This window comes from Pristiophorus japonicus, chromosome 2, assembly GCF_044704955.1.
Source record: "Pristiophorus japonicus isolate sPriJap1 chromosome 2, sPriJap1.hap1, whole genome shotgun sequence".
NCBI lineage: Eukaryota > Metazoa > Chordata > Chondrichthyes > Pristiophoridae > Pristiophorus > Pristiophorus japonicus.
Window position 1 is genome coordinate 36808580 of NC_091978.1, and position 22518 is coordinate 36831097.

The window sequence follows — 22518 nt, forward strand, 5'->3', positions numbered from 1 at the left end:
CGTCTGAATGGCAGGTAAAAAATCAATACAGGTACTAAAGAACATTAAAACACATTGTAAAAAGAAATTCATCAAGTTTCCAGTTGATTTTATGATTTATACTGCTGCCGCGAAGGCACCAGACTAACTTTGAGATTCGATTTGAGAAGCGCCACTCCCAAATTAAACATCACGGGGGAGAAATTTGGTTGGATAGCGTCCCTCATGCAGGGACACTAAAGGGTTTGCAGCCGCGAGCGCCGGCCATAGCGCTGCTCGGCAAATTTAGTGTGCCTGTACTGGCGGTGCTGAGCAGTACCCCTATTTTAAAAAGGAGGCAGTCCGAAAGCAGGAAACTATAGACCAGTTAGCCTAACATGTGGTTGGGAAATGCTGGAGTCCATTATTCAGGAAGCAGTAGCAGGACATTTGGAAAAGCATGATTGAATCAAGCAGAGTCAGCATGGTTTTATGAAAAGGAAATCATGTTTGACAAGTTTGCTGGAGTTCTTTGAGGATGTAACGAGCAGGGTGGAACCAGTGGATGTGGTGTATTTGGACTTCCAGAAGTCATTTGACAAGGTGCCACACAAAAGGTTACTGCACAAGATAAAAGTTCACGGGGTTGGGGGTAATATATTGTCATGGATAGAAGATTGGCTAACAAACAGAAGACAGAGTCGGAATAAATGGTCCATTCTCTGGTTGGCAATCGGTAACTAGTGGGGAGCCGCACGGATCAGTGCTGGAACCCCAACTATTTACAATCTATATTAATGACTTGGAAGAGGGGCCTGAGTGTAACGTAGCCAAATTTGCTGACGATGCAAAGATGGGAGGAAGGGCAATGTGTGAGGAGGACATAAAGAGGCTGCAGGAGGACATAGACAGGCTAAGTGAGTGGGCACGAATTTTGCAGATTGAGTATAATGTTGGAAAGTGTAAGGTCATGCACCGTGGCAGAAAAAAAATCAAAGAGCAAGTTATTATTTAAATGGAGAAAATTGCAAAGTGCTGCAGTACAGCAGGACCTGGGAGTCCTTGTGCATGAAGCACAAAAGGATAGTATGCAGGTACAGCAAGTAATCAGGAAGGCAAATGGAATGTTGGCCTTGATTGCAAGGGGGAAGAGAGTATAAAAGCAGAGAAGTCCTGCTACAACTGTACAGGGTATTGGTGAGGCTACACCTAGAGTACTGCGTATAGTTTTGGTCTCCTTATTTACGGAGCGATATACATGCATATGAGGCAGTTGAGAAGGTTCACTCGGTTGATCCTGAGATGAAGAAAGATTGAGCAGGTTGGGCCTATACTCATTGGCGTTCAGAAGAATGAGAGGTGATCTTATTGAGACATATAAGATAATGAGGGGACTCGACAAGGTAGCTGTAGAGAGGATGTTTCCACTCATAGGGGAATCTAGAACTAGGAGGCATAGTTTTAGAATAAGGAGTCACCTATTTAAAACTGAAATGAGGAGGAATTTCTTCTCTCAGAGGGTTGTAAATCTATGGAATTCTCTACCCCAGAGAGCTGTGGAGGCTGGGTCATTGAATATATTTAAGGTGGAGATAGACAGATTTTTTAGCGATAAGGGAGTCAAGGGTTATGGGGAGCAGGCGGGGAAGTGGAGCTGAATCCATGATCAGATCAGCCATGATCTTAGTAAATGGCAGAGCAGGCTCAAGGGGCCAAATGGCCTACTCCTGCTCCTATTTCTTAAGTTCTCATGTACCGCTCGTGAATGTCGTGCCAGTGTGCAACGCCCCCAGGATCCACACCGTGCAAAATTGGTTTGCGCTGCACCCATAGTGACGCCGCCAGAGAAAGCTGGTGTGCAGAGCTGTCCCGGGCGCTAAGGGAAGGCTACATGAGGTAAGTGGGATGGATTTTTTCTTTTTGCGATTTAACTTTATTTCGGGTGGGTAATGTATAGGCGATGTTTTTTGTTCCGATTCTTTTTTTTTTGCAGGGAGGCCTCTCTTAGGGAGCTACGAAGCGAGCTCTTTAGCTCGGGATATTCAGTTGGTCACCCGGCCTAGCGCCCCAAGAATAATGTGGAACGCTTCCCTTAGCGCTGCGCTCCACGGTCAGGGCGCAACCGCTGAATTTTTGCGCTGTCGTCGCGAATCATTTCCCGACGGTAAATTTAGCGACCACCCGACATTAGCGCCTCAAAAAACCCTCCAACCGAATTTCCAGCCCAGGATCTTTCTTACCGTGAAACTGCAAACTTTTTGCACCAATGAACCGGGCAGAGAGTTACTGGTCTGTCGGTTTCAGCAGACCACTTACCCTTGGGGCACCACCGCAGTGATGGCCGGAGGGGAATTCGCAGGCGGAGGGGTCGTCCGTCTCGAGTCTTTACTCCCAGGAGTTGTAGCAGCGCTGCCCAGCAACACGTCACCCAGAGTGGAGTGAACAAACTGAGCTGCGCGGATCGTTCTGGAAGCCTACAGCAGGAACAAGGCAATGGGTTAGCATTAACTTGGCAGAGGCTGCAGACAAAGGCACCACCTCACCATTTAGATGTTACACGGAAAAAAACAGGACGTTTGATATCGGTGTGCCTATTTACAGAGCACCCAAAGGTAATGGTGGGGGGGTGGGGGTAACTCATGCGTCATTCTTAGAAGTGATACATAACCCTTGAATAATAAGCAAGCTTCTTTGAGCCCACTAGCTACTTTCTGACCGTTTTAGATTTGATCACATTATATCCTTCAAACCCCCATCCCAAAATAAAACACATCTGCTGACATCCTAGAAACAGTGTAGAACAGTATAAATCTGTCTTGCATGCTCCACCCATTTGTACCTCAACATTTGATACGGGTTCTATGTACGTCACAGGACCCTGGTTTGCAAGTCAATTTTATTTCTGATAATGCTCCTGTGAAACGCCTTGGGACATTTTACTGCATTAAAGAACATAAGAATTAGGAACAGAAGTAGGCCATTCAGCCCCTCGAGCCTGCTCTGCCATTCAATGAGATCATGGCTGATCATCGACCTCAACTCCACTTTCCTGCACTAGCCCCATATCCTTTGATTCCCTTAATATCCAAAAATCTGTCTTGAATATACTCAAAGACTGAGCATCCGCAGCCCTCTGGCGTAGAGAATTCCAGATTCACCGCCCTCTGAGTAAAGAAGGTTCACCTCATCTCAGTCCTAATTGGCCGACCCCTTATTCTGAGACAGTGACCCCTGGTTCGAGACTCCCCAGCCAGGGGAAACATCCTCCCTGTCAAGCCCTGTAAGAATTTTGTATGTTTCAATGAGATCACCTCTCATTCTTCTAAACTCCAGAGAATATAGGCCTAATCATAGGACAATCCCCCCATCCCAGGAATCAGTCTGGTGAATCTTCGTTGCACTCCCTTCATGGGAAGTATATCCTTCCTTAGGTAAGGAGACCAAAATTGTGCACAATACTCCAGGTGCGGTCTCACCAGAGCCCTAAATAATTGTAGTAAGACGTCTTTACTCTTGTACTCAAATCCTCTTGTAATAAAGGCCAACATATCATCTGCTTTCTTAATTGCTTGCTGTACCTGCATTTTAATTTGCAGTGATTAGTGTACAAGGACACCCAGGTCCCTCTGAACACCAACATTTCCCAATCTCTCACCATTTAAAAATACTTTGCTTTTAAAAACATAGAAAATAGGTGCAGGAGTAGGCCATTCTGCCCCTCGAGCCTGCACCGCCATTCAACAGGATCATGGCTGATCATTCCCTCAGTACCCCTTTCCTGCTTTCTCTCCATACCCCTTGATCCCCTTAGCCGTAAGGGCCATATCTAACTCCCTCTTGAATATATCCAATGAACTGGCATCAACAACTCTCTGCGGCAGGGAATTCCATAGGTTAACAACTCTCTGAGTGAAGAAGTTTCTCCTCATCTCAGTCCTAAATGGCCTACCCCTTATCCGAAGACTATGTCCCCTGGTTCTGGACTTCCCTAACATTGGGAACATTCTTCCCGCATCTAACCTGTCCAGTCCCGTCAGAATCTTATACATTTCTATGAGATCCCCTCTCATCCTTCTAAACTCCAGTGAATAAAGGCCCAGTTGATCCAGTCTCTCCTCATACGACAGCCCAACCATCCCTGGAATCAGTCTGGTAAACCTTCGCTGCACTCCCTCAACAGCAAGAACGTCCTTCCTCAGATTAGGAGACCAAAACTGAACACAATATTCAAGGTGAGGCCTCACTAAGGCCCTGTACAACTGCAGTAAGACCTCCCTGCTCCTATACTCAAATCCCCTAGCTATGAAGGCCAATATACCATTTGCCTTCTTCACCACCTGCTGTACCTGCATGCCCACTTTCAGTGACTGATGAACCATGACACCCAGGTCTCATTGCACCTCCTTTTCCTAGTCTGCTGCGCTTTAGATAATATTCTGCCTTCGTGTTTTTGCCCCCAAAATGGATAACCTCACATTTATCCACATTATACTGCATCTGCCATGCATTTGCCAACTCACCTAACCTGTCCAAGTCACCCTGCAGCCTCTTAACGTCTTCCTCACAGCTCACACCGCCACCCAGTTTAGTGTCATCTGCAAACTTGGAGATATTACACTCAATTCTTCATCCAAATTGTTAATTTTCTATTTTCCCTACCAAACTTCACATTTCTCCACATTATATTCCATTTGCCATGTCCTTGCCCACTCACTTAGCCAGTCTATATCTCCTTGAAGCCTCTTTGCATCCTTCTCGCAACTTACATTTCCACCTAGCTTTGTATCATCAGCAAACTTGGATATATTACATTTGGTCCCCTCATCCAAATCATTGATATAGATTGTGAATAGTTGGGACCCAAGCACCGATCCTTGCGGCACCCCACTAGTTACAGCCTGCCAACCCGAAAATGACCTGTTTATTCCTACTCTGTTTTATGTCCGTTAACCAATATTATCCCCAATGCCATGAGCCCTAATTTTGTTCAATAACCTCTTGTGTGGCACCTTATCAAATGCCTTCTGAAAATCCAAATGCACCACATCCACTGATTCCCCCTTATCTATTCTGTTAGTTACAACCTCAAAAAACTCTAACCAATTTGTCAAACAAGATTTCCCTTTCATAATTCCGTGTTGACTCTGCCCAATCCTATTATTATTTTCTAAGTTACCACTTAGAAAATTCTTGCATTTTCCTTACTACTGATGTCAGGCTAACTGGTCTGTAGTTCCCCGTTTTCTCTCTCCCTTCTTTCTCAAATAGCGGGGTTACATTAGTTGCCTTCCAATCTGCGGGAACTGTTCTACAATCTATGGAATTTTGGAAGATGACAGCCAATGCATCCACTATCTCTAATAGCCACCTCTTTTAAAAGGTGTAGGATGTAAGCCATCAAGTCCAGGGATTTAACGGCTTTCAGTCCCATTAATTTCTCCAGTACTATTTTTTTTACTACTACTAATTTCTTTCAGTTCCTCATTCTCGCTAGACCCTTGTGTTGCTGAACAAAATGTGACTAAGCTTTTTATAATATTTGTTCTGGGAAATGGCCGTCGCTGACAAGGCCTGCATTTATTGCCCATCCCTAATTGCTCTTGAGAAAGTGATGGTGAGCCATCTTCTTGAACCACTGCAGTCGGTGTGGTGAAGGTACTCCCACAATGCTGTCATGGGAGGGAGTTCCAAGATATTGACTCAGCGATGATGAAGGAACGGCGATATATTTCCAAGTCAGGATGGTGTGCAACTTGGGAGGGGAACTTGCAGGTGATGGTACTCCCATGTGCCTGCTACCCTTATCCTTCTAGGTGGCAGAGGTTGCGGGTTTGGGAGGTGTTGCCAAAGAAGCCTCGGAGAGTTGCAAAGCTGGCTTGGCAATTTTTGATTTGCCCATTTAAGAGATGGGTAATGCAGACACTGTTATTAAACTAGGTTAATATTTACTCATCACCATACCCATTTCACATTAGCCCACTGTACAAATTAATCCTTAAAAAAACCCCACAATATATAAGAATGACGGGCAGAAAATGCCCAGCTGATCCCCGTGACATAACCTCAACGACAATTTTAGTTCCATCGATCACTTTGGCTTGAAAATGTCTGCGAATGAAATTAGTCCATCAAATTTCTCTCAAAGTTAATTAATTTAAAATGGGCCAAATCCTCCATTAAAATAGTGGTGGGGGTGGAATTCTGGTAGAAGCATGTATCACTGTCTAACTTTTAGACTCCTGTTTCTGGGTTAAGGAGGTAGGTGGAGCAAAAGTGATCCTTACATCTGTCCTCAGGAAGCACCTTACAGAATTTTGAGAGATGCAGCAAAGTGCTACTTTAAAGCACATCTTCCTTTTCCTGCCTAGGAACCTTGACCAGACCATGGCTTGGCAGTGACAAACAGCCCCCAGCACAACCAATGTTGCAAACGGCAACTGTGGCCAAGTAGCAATTCTTCCCCAACAAAACAAAAATAAATGCCTAAACAAACACGTGCACTTCACAACCATTTTATCAATGGTTAGGTAAATGAGCTGCACAGAACATACAGCACAGAAACAGGCCATTCGGCCCAACAGGTCCATGCCGGTGTTTTTGCTCCACATCCCACCTCTCTTCATCTAACCCCTATCCGCATATCCCTCTATTCCTTTCTCCCTCATGTGGTTATCGAGCTTCCCAGTAAATGCATCTCTGCTATTCGCCTCAACTACTCCCTGTGTTAGCGAGTTCCACATACTAACCACTTTCTGGGTAAAGAAGTTTCTCCTGAATTTGCTATTGGATTTATTGGTGACTATCTTATATTGATGGCCCCTAGTTATGGCCTCCTCCCCCCCACCCGCCACAACTGGAAACATCTTCTCTACCTCTACCCTATCAAGCCCCTCAGCCTTCTCTTCAAGAAGAGCCCCAGCCTGTTCAGCCTTTCACGATGCATCCTCTCAGTTCTGCTATCATCCTCATGAATCTTTTTCTGCACCTTCTCCAGAGTCTCGAGATCCTGGTTATGATCCAGAGACCAGAGCTGTGCACAGCATACTATTCCTATCGCCCAATTAACACAAGATATTAGCTCTTCCTTGTCCATGATCAGACTCAACATAAATTGTCAATTTGCAAAATAAATTCTTATGAGAAGTAAAGACAACTAAAAGAACAGCAAGTGAAACAAGCCTTACTTCAAAAGGAGAGCAAGTAGTTGTTTCTTTATTTGACTGCATCATGGGAAGATCAAGTTTCTGAAGGCCTGAGAAAACAGGCTCTACATCTTGTGACGGAGCATCATCGCGATGGGGTGTCACAAGGTTCGTCCCAGGCTGGAACTTGTCCTCCACCACCAAGGTTCTTCCATTATCAGTCGCCCGAGTCGAGAAAATGAGGTTAAAACTGGTCCAACTGGCATCAAACCCAAATAAAGGCTTTGATTTCTGAGCATCTGTGATCTTTATGTTTTCAGGACCTTCCTTTGTGAGAACTCCGTTTGCATGACAGGTTTTGGATTCTAGGAACTGCTGCACTTTGACCTTGTGCTGTCCCGTTAGTTTTCCTGGATCGGAGAAGGACGATTGCTCACTACTGCGTTGGGCCTCACTTCCCTCAGTCGCTTCAGGAACGTGCTCTTTCCTGCAATTCTCGGACAATGTAACGCACTTTGTTCTCTTCACTTCGCTGTCGCCTTGGCCGTCAGCAGACTTTCTTTTTGTACAGTGCGCTTTTGTGCATTTATCTGCATTTAACATATCTGAAGTTAGTGCACGGAGCTGGTCTTGCAATCTACTGCGTATCAATAGATGAGCATTTGTGGAGTATAACGCAACAGTGCAATGTTTTTCAGCGACACGACTGGTCAATTAAGGACATCTCATTCTTTGTTTAGTGTCACAAACTAGCTTCCCACCAACTTCCCAGCCAGTTTACATAGACACATCTCTATTGGAAACTGCCAATGCGAATTTATAATGGAATACAAGAATGACAGTACAGGTACAGCGTTGAGAATCTGGAAGCCTCTGGACTGAGGCCGCACCAGATTCTGTGTATTTCCAGACTTTGGAACGTCTTATGATGTCCCGAATCCAGAAACGCTCAAGCCCAGGTTTGTGTATTTCCAGACTTTGGAACGTCTTTCCGACGTCCCGAGTCCGGAAACTCCTGGGCCAAGGTAGGTTGGGAGGGTCGGGAAGGTAAGGAGGTCAGGGAGGGGGAGGCCGGGCCGAGGTAAAGTGGGGGGAGGGGTGGAGGAGTGGTCAGGCCGAGGAGTCCAGATTTCGGAACATTTTCCGGATTCCGGACAATCCTGCCACAGATCGCCCCGGTGTCCGGATTCTGGATTTGCGACACTGTACCTGTAGAATGGATGACCTTAAAATGAAGACTGAAAGTGGTATGCACACCCTGTTCCAATTATTCCCCATCTTCTAATACAGCTTCCCCTGTAAATTACACTTGGTTTTGACTTCCTGGGTCTAACTTTAACTGAAGATATGGTCACTTACCGACTCGTTTATACTGGTACTCATCATAAGTAGGGTTCTGAGAAGTGTGTTCCCCACACCCATTCAGGCAAGAGGCCAATTTTAACAACAATTTGGATTTATAATAGAGCCTTTAATACATTAAAATGTCCCAAGGCATTTCACAGCATTATCAAAAAAAAAATTGACATGCAAATCGGGGTGCTACTACGTATATAGAACCCGCATCAAATGTTGAGGTACAAATGGGTGGAGCATGCAAGACAGATGTTCCGCCAGATGAAGAGGACCCCAAGAAAGAATGCAAAAGGCAGGAGGCAAAAGAGCAGAGTAGCACTGGGGTAAGTGTAAACCACAAGGTGATAGGAAGGGACAATATGTATGAATATAAAGGGGCTGCAGGAGGGGTCAAAACTAAAAATCATGGTTTAAAAACTAGTATTAAAACACTCTACCGAAACGCACGCAGCATTCGAAATAAAGTAATTGAGTTGACGGCACAAATCATTACAAATGGGTATGATTTGGTGGCCATTACAGAGACGTGGTTGCAGGGGGGCCAAGACTGGGAATTAAACATACTGGGGTATCTGACAATTCGGAAAGATAGATAAGAAGGGAAAGGAGGTGGGGTAACTCTGTTAATAAAGGATGATATCAGGGCAGTTGTGAGAGACGATATTGGCTCGAATGAACAAAACGTTGAATCATTGTGGGTGGAGATTAGAGATAGTAAGGGGAAAAAGTCATTGGTGGGCGTAGTTTATAGGCACCCAAATAATAACTTCACGGTGGGGCGGGCAATAATCAAGGGAATAATGGAGGCATGTGAAAAAGGAATGCCAGTAATCATGGAGGATTTTAACCTACATATCGACTGGTCAAATCAAATCGCACGGGGTAGCCTTGAGGAGGAATTCATAAAATGCATACGGGATTGTTTCTTAGAACAGTATGTTACAGAACCTACAAGGGAGCAAGCTATCTCAGATCTGGTCCTGTGCAATGAGACAGGAATAATAAACGATTGCCTAGTAAAAGATCCTCTCTGAATGAGTGATCACAGTATGGTTGAATTTGTAATACAGATTGAGGGTGAGGAAGTAGTGTCTCAAACGAGCGTACTATGCTTAAACAAAGGGGACTACAGTGGGATGAGGGCAGAGTTGGCTGAAGTAGACTGGAAACACAGACTAAATGGTGGCACAATTGAGGAACAGTGGAGGACTTTTAAGGAGTTCTTTCATAGTGCTCAACAAAAATATATTCCAGTGAAAAAGAAGGGCAGTGAGAGAAGGGATAACCAGCCGTGGGTAACCAAGGAAATAAAGGGGAGTATCAAATTAAAAACCAATGCGTATAAGGTGGCCATGGTTAGTGGGAAACTAGAAGATTGGGAACATTTTAAACGACAACAAAGAATGACTAAGAAAGCAATAAAGAAAGGAAAGATAGATTACGAAAGTAAACTTGCGCAAAACATAAAAACAGATAGTAAACGATTTTACCGATATATAAAACGTAAGAGAGTGACGAAAGTAAATGTTGGTCCCTTAGAAGATGAGAAGGGGGATTTAATAATGGGAAATGTGGAAATGGCTGAGACCTTAAACAATTACTTTGCTTCGGTCTTCACAGTGGAAGACACAAAAACCATGCCAAAAATTGCTAGTCACGGGAATGTGGGAAGGGAGGACCTTGTGATAATCACGATCACTAGGGGGGGTAGTGCTGGATAGGCTAACGGGACTCAAGGTAGACAAGTCCCCTAGTCCGGATGAAATGCATTCCAGGGTATTAAAAGAGATGGCGGAAGTTATAGCAGATGCAGTCGTTATAATCTACCAAAATTCTCTGGACTCTGGGGAGGTACCAACGGATTGGAAAGCAGCTAATTTAACGCCTCTGTTTAAAAAAAGGGGGCAGACAAAAGGCAGGTAACTATAGCCGCCGGTTAGTTTAACATCTGTAGTGGGGAAAATGCTTGAAGCTATCATTAAGGAAGAAATAGCGGGACATCTAGATAGGAATAGTGCAATCAAGCAGATGCAACATGGATTCATGAAGGGGAAATCATGTTTAATTAATTTACTGGAATTCTTTGAGGATATAACGAGCATGGTGGATAGAGTGTACCGATGGATGTGGTGTATTTAGATTTCCAAAAGGCATTCGATAAGGTGCCACACAAAAGGTTACTGCAGAAGATAAAGGTACGCGGAGTCAGAGGAAATGTATTAGCATGGATAGAGAATTGGCTGGCTAACAGAAAGCAGAGAGTCGGGATAAATGGGTCCTTTTCGGGTTGGAAATCGGTGGTTAGTGGTGTGCCACAGGGATCGGTGCTGGGACCACAACTGTTTACAATATACATAGGTGACCTGGAAGAGGGGACAGAGTGTAGTGTAACAAAATTTGCAGATGACACAAAGATTAGTGGGAAAGCGGGTTGTGTAGAGGACACAGAGAGGCTGCAAAGAGATTTAGATAGGTTAAGCAAATGGGCTAAGGTTTGGCAGATGGAATACAATGTCGGAAAATGTGAGGTCATCCATCTTTGAAAAAAAAATAAAAGGGATCATTTGAATGGGAGAAATTACAACATGCTGAGGTGCAGAGGGACCTTGGGGTTCTTCTGCATGAATCCCAAAAAGTTAGTTTGCAGGTGCAGCAGGTCATCAGGAAGGCGAATGGAATGTTGGCCTTCATCACGAGAGGGATGGAGTACAAAAGCAGGGAGGTCCTGCTGCAACTGTATAGGGTATTGGTGAGGCCGCATCGGAGTACTGCGTGCAGTTTTGGTCACCTTACTTAAGGAAGGATATACTAGCTTTGGAGGGGGTACAGAGACGATTCACGAGGCTGATTCCGGAGATGAGAGGGTTACCTTATGATGATAGATTGAGTAGACTGGGTCTTTACTCGTTGGGAGTTCAGAAGGATGAGGGGTGATCTTATAGAAACATTTAGAATAATGAAAGGGATAGACAAGATAGAGGCAGAGAGGTTGTTTCCACTGGTCGGGGAGACTAGAACTAGTGGGCACAGCCTCAAAATAGGGGGAGCCAATTTAAAACCGAGTTGAGAAGGAATTGCTTCTCCCAGAGGGTTGTGAATCTGTGGAATTCTCTGCCCAAGGAAGCAGTTGAGGCTAGCTCATTGAATGTATTCAAGTCACAGATAGGTAGATTTTTAACCAATAAGGGAATTAAGGGTTATGGGGAGCAGGCGGGTAAGTGGAGCTGAGTACACGGCCAGATCAGCCATAATCTTGTTGAATGGCGGAGCAGGCTCGAGGGGCCAGATGGCCTACTCCTGTTCCTAATTCTTATGTTATACTAGTGCAGCGTGGCCTAACCCGCAGTTCTTAAAGGGCGGCTCAAAAAACAGCCCGATAGATTTTTTTTTAAAAACTGTTTTCGTTTTTGGGGGGGGGGGAGGGGGGAGCGGCGGCTCTGAAAAGGGTGGAGCAGGAATGTTCTGCTTGGCTCCATAAAAATACTCCAGACTACTGTCGGTCCTCCTTCCCTCTGCCTGTCAGCCAGCTCCAATCAACCAGGGAGCGTCATGAGACCGCATGGTTGCATGCAAATAAGACAAAGGCCTCAAAATAGCTTGGGTCTAAGGGCGGTTATAATGGGCGGGCAACGGGTGCATTCCACCCATCCGTTGTATGCGGTGTCAGCCAGTGATTAAGTGGGCAACTCTCTCATCCGAGTCAGAAGATTGTGGGTTCAAGTCCCACTCCAGAGACTTGGGCATAAAAATCTAGGTTGACACTTCAGTGCAGTGCTGAGGAAGTGCTGCACTGTCAGAGTTGCCATCTTTCGGATGAGACGTTAAACCGAGGCCCCGTCTGCTCTCTCAGGTGGACGTAAAAAATCCCATGGCACTATTTCGAAGAAGCGTAGGGGAGTTATCCCCGGTGTCCTGGCTAATATTTATCCCTCAATCAACATAACAAAAACAGATTAGCTGGTCATTATCACATCGCTGTTTGTGGGAGCTTGCTGTGCGCAAATTGGCTGCCACGTTTCTAACATTGCAACAATGATTACACTTCAAAAGTACTTCATTGGCTGTTGGTATACCCCGAGGTTATTAAACTGAAAATCCAGCCCTTGTGCAAAGCCACACGAGATTAGGAAGTTTTGAGACCATCCATCACACTTTAAAGTAGCAAAGTATTTTTTTATATAAAAGGCAGTTATTTCACACGACCAAGTGCAGGATATTTTCTGTTGCAGCGGGTAGTAGTCGATCAGCTGGTGCTAGAAATTTACAGGTGACCATTAGCTGCTAGTTTCTTAAATTAACAAACTTGTGAATGATCTTGGACCTGTTAAAACCACTTTCTCCAGAGAGTCTCTGAGCAGTAACCTACAAGAGACATGCCAGGTTAGCAGCTAATCACCACAACCGTGCACACACCCCAAATAATCCATGAATACAAGCAGATCAGTTAGTAACAAAAAAAACAAAATGAACCAGAAGATAAGTGATCCTCACCAACTTCAACTTCATCACTGGTCAGCGCCTCAATATCTTCGTCATGGAGGAATGTCATGTGAATGAGAGCAGGGTCAACGATTTGCTTCTCTGGAAACTGCAGTCAAAAAAAAACAATGCTACTTAAATACTTCAAAGAAAGCTCACAGAAATTCTCACAAAGTGGACCATCCACTGGAAGATTTTGGGAACGAAATTGTCCACCGCCCGAAACGAGTCGCACCTACTGCTCTCGAGGTGTCCTGGCCGCCCCAATGCATGGGGCGGCCAAACCGGAGAAATTCAGTATTTTGTGCTTTTTTTTGGTAAGCAGGACAGAAGTGGCCTCATCATGGGGGCGGAACAGAAAGGCCATCACGGCAGGAAAACGGGCAGAGCGGTCCCCTACACCGCAGGTACAGCAAGTAATCAGGAAGGCAAATGGAATGTTGGCCTTTATTGCAAGGGGGAGCGAGTATAAACGCAGAGAGGTCCTGCTACAACTGTACAGGATATTGGTGAGGCAACACCTGGAGTACTGCGTACAGTTTTGGTCTCCGTATTTAAGGAAGGATATACTTGCACTGGAGGCTGTTCAGAGAAGGTTCACTCAGCTGATTCCGGAGATGAGGGGATTGACTTATAAGTTGAGTGGGTTTGGTCTATACACAGAAGAATGAGGGGTGAACTTATTGAAACGTTTTAGATAATGAGGGGGCTCGACAAGATGGATGCAGAGAGGATATTCCCATTCATAGGAGAAACTAAAACTAGGGGACATAGAAACATAGAAAATAGGTGCAGGAGTAGGCCATTCAGTCCCTCGAGCCTGCACCACCATTCAATAAGATCATGGCTGATCATTCCCTCAGTACCCCTTTCCTGCTTTCTCTCCATACCCCTTGATCCCCTTAGCCGTAAGGGCCATATCTAACTCCCTCTTGAAAATATCCAATGAACTGGCATCAAAAACTCTCTGCGGCAGGGAATTCCATAGGTTAACAACTCTGAGTAAAGAAGTTTCTCCTCATCTCAGTCCTAAATGGCCTACCCCTTATCCAGGACTTCCCCAACATCGGGAACATTCTTCCCGCATCGAACCTGTCCAGTTCCGTCCCGTCAGAATCTTATACGTTTCTATGAGATCCACTCTCATCCTTCTAAACTCCAGTGAATGAGTCTCTCCTCATACGAGGGTCCAGCCATCCCTGGAATCAGTCTGGTGAACCTTCGCTGCACTCCCTCAATAAATAGCAAGAACATCCTTCCTCAGATTAGGAGACCAAAACTGAACACAATATTCAAGGTGAGGCCTCACTAAGGCCCTGTACAACTGCAGCAAGACCTCCCTGCTCCTATTTTCAAATCCCCTAGCTGTGAAGGCCAACAAACCATTTTCCTTCTTCACCGCCTGCTGTACCTGCGTGCCCACTTTCAGTGACCGATGAACCATGACACCCAGGTCTCGTTGCACCTCCCCTTTTCCCAATCTGCCGCCATTCAGATAATATTCTGCCTTCGTGTTTTTGCCCCCAAAATGGATAACCTCACATTTATCCACATTACACTGCATCTGCCATGCATTTGCCCACTCACCTAACCCGTCCAAGTCACCCTGCAGCCTCTTAGCGTCCTCCTCACAGCTCACACCGCCACCCAGTTTTGTGTCATCCGCAAACTTGGAGATGTTACATTCAATTCCTTCATCTAAATCGTTAATATATATTGTAAAGAGTTGAGCCCTGCGACACTCCACTAGTCACTTCCTGACATTCTGAAAAGGACCCGTTTATCCCGACTCTCTGCTTCCTGTCTGCCAACCAGTTCTCTATCCACGTCAGTACATTACCCCAATACCATGCGCTTTCATTTTGCACACCAATCTCTTGTGCGGGACCTTGTCAAAAGCCTTTTGAAAGTCCAAATATACCACATCCACTGGTTCTTCCTTGTCCACTCTGCGAGTTACATCCTCAAAAAATTCCAGAAGATTCGTCAAGCATGATTTCCCTTTCATAAATCCATGCTGACTTGGTTCGCTCCCGTCACTGCTTTCCAAATGCGGTGCTATTTCATCCTTAATGATTGATTCCAACATTTTCCCCACTACTGATGTCAGGCTAACCGATCTATAATTACCCATTTTCTGTCTCCCTCCTTTTTTAAAAAGTGCCGTTACATTAGCTACCCTCCAGTCCATGGGAACTGATCCAGAGTCGATAGACTATTGGAAAATGATTACCAATGCATTCACTATTTCTAGGGCCACTTCCTTAATGATAGAGAATTCAAACAGGCTTCATTTAGACAGGCTGTGAGAAAGCACAGACACCAAGTCAGAGATGCTACGTTAGTGGTAGCATGTTGCATTAAGTCATCAATCAACTTGACATTTTAGGACCTTGGGTAGCGAGCCAATTAAAAGGTTAAAAGACTATTAATTGAGCCAATAAGGTCAAAGGCGGCGAGGTCTTTTCTGTAAATTGAACCCGGTATAAATACAGCCATTTTGGCCATGTGATATCAGAAGGAGAAAGACCTGGCTTAAAGCCAAGAGCTTGTTACTGCTGTCTGCCAAAATAAAGTGACATTAAAACTACAATCGGAGTTCGTATTTCATTGGAAATTAAGAGATCTAACAATTTTGCCGTCACGAACACGATCGCTGAGGAAAGAAACTGAATTTTGGACATCGGACCTACATACTGAGGTAAGGACTCCTCTTTATAAAAGTTCTCGGTCAAAAGTCTAAATTCGCCTTTCCTTCTACGCGATTCCGAAAGTCTCCGGTTTGCGAACCCTCCGGTTGGTAGTCGGCTCGAGGTCCCATAGACGTCTAAACTTCGGCGGTGTGTTAGTTAATTAATCACCGACCTATTGATCGGCTAGAAAGCCTACGACTCGAGACCCCAGTAAAGAAATCAGTATTATGGCAGCAGGAGATAAGAGCAAAGAATTGCCTACAACTGTTAAAGGTGGGCAAGCACCACCTGAAGTTTCGCTAGATTTAATTCTCGAACAGTTGAAAGAATACATAGAGCAACAATTCAATTTATCTAAAACCTGTATTAAGATCGAACAAAAGTACGGAACCTCCAAAGGACAATGGTCCTTGGACGAGATTAAAAGGGTCTGGGGAAAAACGACCCGTATGAAAAATAAAGAGCGAACTAGATAGTCCCTAGCCGTTATGGGAAAGATCCGAAACCAGAATTCAATTATAATGCGTTCCCAACATGATCGAGAACTGACCAGTACAAAGGACCAATTGCAAGCTGTTTGTGCGCAGCTGCGACAGAAAAGATTTGAACTTGAAAAGTCACAAGCAGAAGTTAAAGATCTTAAAGGTGATATTAAAGAATGGAAAAAATCATTAGGTCAAGAGACAGTAATAGGAAAAGGAAAATGTATTGGTCAATTCCCAGGGTACCCATGTTTGGATAAATTAAAAGCGCAAACCCAAAGACACAACCGAGGAATAGATACGAATTCTGAATCCTCCGACGATACAGGATCGGAGGATGAAGAATTAAAGGTGCGCTTTGCCCCGTTTTAAAAAAAGATGAGTTGTAGTCAAATCAGAAGAGACTGCGGATGAGGGCGGAACCAAAAAAACAAGGAAAAGGGTGTCCGAAAAATACTTATTTCATGATCCGGCAGACCCAGAGAAAATTGATAAATGGTCCAAGGAATTGCCCAATCCAAAGAAAGGGGGAGTAAAAACGTGGGACCAATTGGACCGCTTAAGAAATATATATCAACTTCATCCCTGGGACGGAGTGCAAATTTTGACCATAATGGTGCCAAAAACACAGGGAAGAAAATTGCACAACAAGGTAGAAGCTTTGGGGCAGGATGAGCAAGAATTAGACGCAGGATGGGAGGCGATTAAATACTGGCTGCAAGCCTTCAGTCCAGCTAAGACAGACTGGGGAAAAATTGCAGCCTGCCAACAGAAAGGAACAGAGGAGGTCCTGGAGTATGACGAGCGGTTTAGATGCACGTGGCTAGAACATTCGGGTATGAATAATACGGATGAGGAAATGGATGAACAAGTGTTTGGACCCCTGAAAGCAGCTTTCGTGGCAGGTCTAAAGCCAGAGCTGTCCAAAATGCTTGAGGTAGTGTTACCGGACTGGGAAGGTAGAGAAGCTACCTTTGCATCATTGGTGGATCGATGTAACCAATTGGATCGGGATATGGGAGCTAAAGTCCGAGCTGTACAGGCTATGGGATGGAAATCCCAGGATTCCGATAAACAGTTATTAGGAAAATTACCCGGAAAATGTCATTATTGTGGGAAAGAAGGTCACTGGGCCAAGACGTGCAGGGCAAAACAGAAAGGTCGTGGCTGGGGAAGAGGACGCAGCCAGGGATACAATTCAGCCAACAAACCAGGCTTGTCACAAGATAACGACCTCATAGAAGCATTTAAGCGACTGACAATACAACAACAGAAGGAGTTACTTGGGATAGCAAAAAACGATTAGAGCCCACCCTGGCCCCCCTCCTCGCACTAATACAACAGAGGGGAGATGGGCTATATATAACTGTGAGGGTGGACGATAAGGATGTGGACTGTCTTTTAGACACAGGGGCGGAATTAACATGCTTACCCCTACAATATGGAGACTTTTTGGCGTTGGATGGTACAGCCTATGGAGTTGGGGGCCATAAAATGGAAATTAAAAGGACAACACCGGTACTTATAGGGCTGGGTCCACATGAACTAACCACGCCGGTCTGGATAGGCCCAGTAGATCAACCCCTTTTGGGAATGGACGTTCTAATCCAATAAGATTCATTGTTGCATTTCGAGGATGGTCGGGTGACATGGTCAATTAAAACTTTGAAGAAAGAAGAATTGAAGGAACACCCGATATGGGCTAAAGATAAGAACGATTGTGGCCTACTCCAGATGGAGCCTGTGTCATTTACCGGGACCAAGCCTCCATGCACTAAACAGTATCCCATCAGTCCAACTGTCATCGCGGGAATCTTACCGGTTATTCAGCAATTGGAGAAACAAGGGGTGCTTATTAAAACGCATAGCTCCTCCAATAGCCCCGTGTGGCCGGTACAGAAATCTAATGAGACTTGGCGTTTGACTGTCGATGAAAGGAAAGCTAACCAGTGTATTGATCAAAAAGCTCCTTTGGTCGCAGATCCCTCCACCATTTTTAATGCCCTCAAACCGGAACATAAATATTTCTCGGTTATAGATATGGCCAACGGATTTTGGTCGGTGCCTCTGGCACTGGAGGTTCGACAGTGGTTTGCTTTCACCGTCCAAGGACAACAGTATACTTGGACCCGGTTACCGCAGGGTTTCCACAACAGCCCTACGGTATTCCACATGGCTTTACAAAGCCATTTGCAAGAATTACCTCCCCTGTCATCCACAGTCATCCAATATGTAGACGATATCCTGCTAGCTTCAAACACGGAAGACCAGCATGAACAAGATTTACAAGCTTTGCTGGAGCACCTTTGGCTGAAAGGACATAAAGCCAGCATCGACAAAGCACAAATATCCCAAGAAGAGGTTGTATACCTGGGACAAAAGATTTCACAAGGAAAGAGAGAACTTACCCAGGATAGAACTGCAGCCATTCGGGCTGCTAAAAAACCCACCACTATTCAGGAACTAAGGTCTTTTTTGGGATTGTGTAACTTTAACAGAAATTGGATTGACTCCTTCACAGCTTGCTCAGCCACTGAATGATATTTTAAAGGGGAAACGTGCCTCTAAAGAAGCCATCACCCTCACTAAGGAACAGCAAGAGGCCTTCCTGAGTTTGTGTTCGGCACCGGCTCTGGGAATCCCCGAAAGTGGTAAGCCATTTACCCTGTTTGTCCATGAGAAAGAAGGATATATGACAGCTATACTGACACAAGAACATGGGGATCGGCAAAGACCTATTGGCTATTATTTGGCAAAACTGGATGCGGTACCCCTTGGATGGGGAAGTTGCCTAAGGGCCATGGAAGCTACATATCGAGCGGTAATGACCACTGCGGGTCTAGTCCTCGACCAAAAGCTGATTGTCAAGTGTTCCCACACCGTACACGCTTTGCTGTCTCTGAATAGAATGTCTCAGGTGACGGCAGCTAGATGGACCCGCTGGACAGCAGTTTTGGAAGCTCCTAATCTCCATATCGTCCGGGCCAGCCCGGTTAATCCCGCAACTATGCTCCCGATGTCAGAATCGAGGGAGCAAGAGAGGGGAGAATGTGAAGAGCATGACTGCATGGAGATTTTAAAAGAAACAGAAGAAGCAGCCTAAGCAGCAGAGGAGCCTCTACACAACCCAGACCTCATCCTGTTTACAGATGGTTCCTCCTTTGTTGACAATGGTACCAGAAAAGCAGGATGGGCAGTTACAACCTTATATGAGGTAGTGGCAAAAGGATGTTTACCCTCAGGAACGTCAGCAGAACAGACCGAGTTACGGGCCCTGTCAGAAGCATGTCAAATAGCAGAAGGACAGACAGCTAATGTCTACACAGATTCGCGTTATGCTTTTGGAGTCGCTCACGACTTTGGTCTGTTATAGCGGAAAAGAGGATTCCTCACTGCTGCTGGTACACCTATCCAAAATGGAAAAGAAGTCCGAGACTTACTAGAGGCCATACAATTACCTCAGGAAGTGTCCATCCTGAAGTGTAAGGCCCATACCAAGGAAAATACCACAGAAGCTTATGGAAATGCCCTAGCCGACCAGGCAGCTAAAGATGCCGCCTCACAGGGCGTTCCTCCAGAAGAACCAACACAGATGTGCAGATTGAAAGCACTCAGGACTCTGACACGAGACCTTCAAACAATGCAAGGCGAGTGCTCCCGAGAGGAAAAATGGACATGGATTGAGGCAGGAATTAAGCTATGTGAAGATGGTGTCTGGAGACAAAGAGTTACCGACAAGCCAGTCGCACCACAAGCGCTTATGCTTTTTTTAGCCCAACAGATCCACTCGTGGGGACGCTTGGCCTCACAACAGATGACGGCACGGTTCCAGAAAAGCTGGTGGGGTCGGGGATTTAAAAAACATGCCCAGCTGGTAACAGACCGCTGTGTGGTCTGCCAGAAAAATAATTCTGGACCCATCACGGTAATGCCCCAACTGAGGCCCCCTACCCCTGTCGGATCATTCCAGCATCTGCAGGTTGATTATATATCTCTTCCTTCATGCCAAGGATACACTAACATTCTTGTCATGGTCGACAGATTCTCTAGATGGGTAGAAGCTGTCCCAACTAAAAGAGCCACAGCCAATCACACTGCAAAGGTCTTGTGTAAGGATTACATTCCCCGATGGGGAGTCCCGAGTAGCATTGACTCATATCAGGGAACATACTGTCTGCCAAGAAGTCTGTGTGTTACTGAACATTACGTGGGATTTACACTGTTCTTATCATCCACAATCATCAGGACAAGTAGAATGAATGAATCGAACTCTGAAACAACAGCTTGCCAAATATCACCAAGAAGGAACACCATGGCCCCAGGCACTACCAATAGTGCTATATAGCATTAGGGCAACCCCGAACAGAACTGCAGGTCTAAGCCCATTTGAAATTATAACAGGAAGACCCATGTCGCTGCCAGGAACTATTGATTTACGGAAAGCTGATGTTCACTTAATGAGTGACACTTTGTTATCATACTGTCAGAACTTAACCAATGCTATTAGTTCTGGTTCCCGACAGGTATCGGCAGCTTGGGGTAATCCACCCGAAGGAGGACTCGACATCATCCCGGGAGTCTGGGTGTATGTGAAAAAGTTGCATAAAGAACCTTTGGGTGCCAAGTGGGAGGGACCTTATCAAGCGTTATTGACCACCCAGGCAGCTGTTAAAGTCCAAGGAAAGAAAGCCTAGATCCACGCTTCACACGTTAAACGAGCACCCGTAACTGAAGCTGAAATCTAATAAGGACAACTACTTTTTGCGAAAATGTATAAATTCACTATTATTGATTGTAGGTATTCTAGGCATAGGCCTACTTCTTATTAGCCGACCTTCTGCACCAAAGGGAAATAGTAGGGTAGCAAGGGAATTACATGTAAATACCTTTTTATATATGTCATACATTTATGCCAAACAAGGTAACATTTCTAGTTGTTGGGTATGTGCGCATATTCCTATTCACTCAAAGGGAGGGATTCCCTTGAGGCCAATTCCCTTGAATATCTCGGAAATGGCTGAGTGGATAATTAATCAAAACAAAACAGGCAATGCGTTTCAGGATACAGAAAACTGGGCAGGTAAATAGAAGTCAGCAGGTTACAATCTGACTACCTTTGAAGGGGGACTACCAACCGTGCTACAATAATTCCAAAAGGCACCCATTTTTTGTTATCACTAATACAACGGGAATAGGAAGACCGGGGGAATCGGTATGTCTGATTAGAAACATCAAAGGAGGCCAAAATATGGGGTATAGTAACTGCTCCCGGAATTATAATATAATCAAGCCACGGGACCGTCCAAACTGGGCCGATGTGGGAATTTTTAACATAACGGGGATTCTGAATAAAACAGATGGAAAAGCCTGGACAGGCCCCGGAGTGTTGCTGACAAAGAAACAGCTAACATTCTTTGCCTATAATGGCACCTATTGGGTGTGTGGCCACAAGGCCAACCCTATCACAGAAACAGAGAGGTTCTTTGCTATTTTGATCCCCAGGTATGGGACCGCCAGACTGGCAAGGGAATCCATTAACATGGCATCCGTTGTGGAACGGGTAGCCAATGATACCACAGAGGCCATAGTTAAAATCAATGCAGAAATGGTAGCAATCCGCACAGTAGCCCTACAGAATAGACTGGCCCTTGATTACATCCTGGCTGAAAAGGGAGGTACTTGCGCCCTACTCGGAACTGAGTGTTGCACATATATCCCAGATAGCTCCGAAGAAATTACCCACTTAGCGGAGCATATCCAAAAGGAGGTAGAAAAACTTAAGCAACCCCCATCATTCACTTTGTGGAGTGGAGCCACTGAATGGCTAGGTTCAATTGGAACTTCATTGGTGGAAGGTTTAATTCTATTTGTTGTAATTATTTTACTTTTATATGGTTTGTTTATGTTGATTAAATGTTGTTGTGACCAGGCGGCTGTAGCTGCTGTCCCGCAGGTGAGACACCTTGCAGGTCCCAGCAGACCGTCTGTACGTGGCACAGGGGTATGTTATGCTTAAGGGAAGGTTGTTTACTGGTTGAACTAAAATATTGATTTGGATTAAATTGGAATAAGGTTAATTAACCTACTAAAACCAGACTTCCATTGTGGCCATGATGGAACTCGGGTTGGTACAAATTTGTGTGGAAGCTACTATTCCGGACATGTGGCGAAACACATCAACAAATTTTAGAAGGAAACTCTATTAACATATATGAAATTATTTTGTAGAATGTTTAACCAGTGATACCTGATGTTTTATGATTCAGTTTGTGAAAGAATCAAAGGGGGGATTGATAGAGAATTCAAACAGGCTGCATTTAGACAGGCTGTGAGAAAGCACAGCCACCAAGTCAGAGATGCTACGTGAGTGGGAGCATGTTGCATTAAGTCATCAATCAACTTGACATT

General features: G+C 45.0%; 1 protein-coding gene across 2 annotated transcripts in view; it reads right to left on the reverse strand.

Moving 5' to 3' along the window:
- The window catches only part of LOC139236732 (lysine-specific demethylase 3A-like), a 112174-nt gene that overhangs the window by 59287 nt on the left and 30369 nt on the right, over nucleotides 1-22518 (reverse strand). For both annotated transcript variants that reach the window (XM_070866850.1, XM_070866852.1), the window contains 3 exons: nucleotides 12948-13044; nucleotides 7143-7690; nucleotides 2275-2432 (listed from right to left, as the gene is read on the reverse strand). In XM_070866850.1, coding sequence (XP_070722951.1) covers nucleotides 2275-2432; nucleotides 7143-7690; nucleotides 12948-13044 — 803 coding nt within the window. The remainder of the gene's footprint in view (nucleotides 1-2274; nucleotides 2433-7142; nucleotides 7691-12947; nucleotides 13045-22518) is intronic.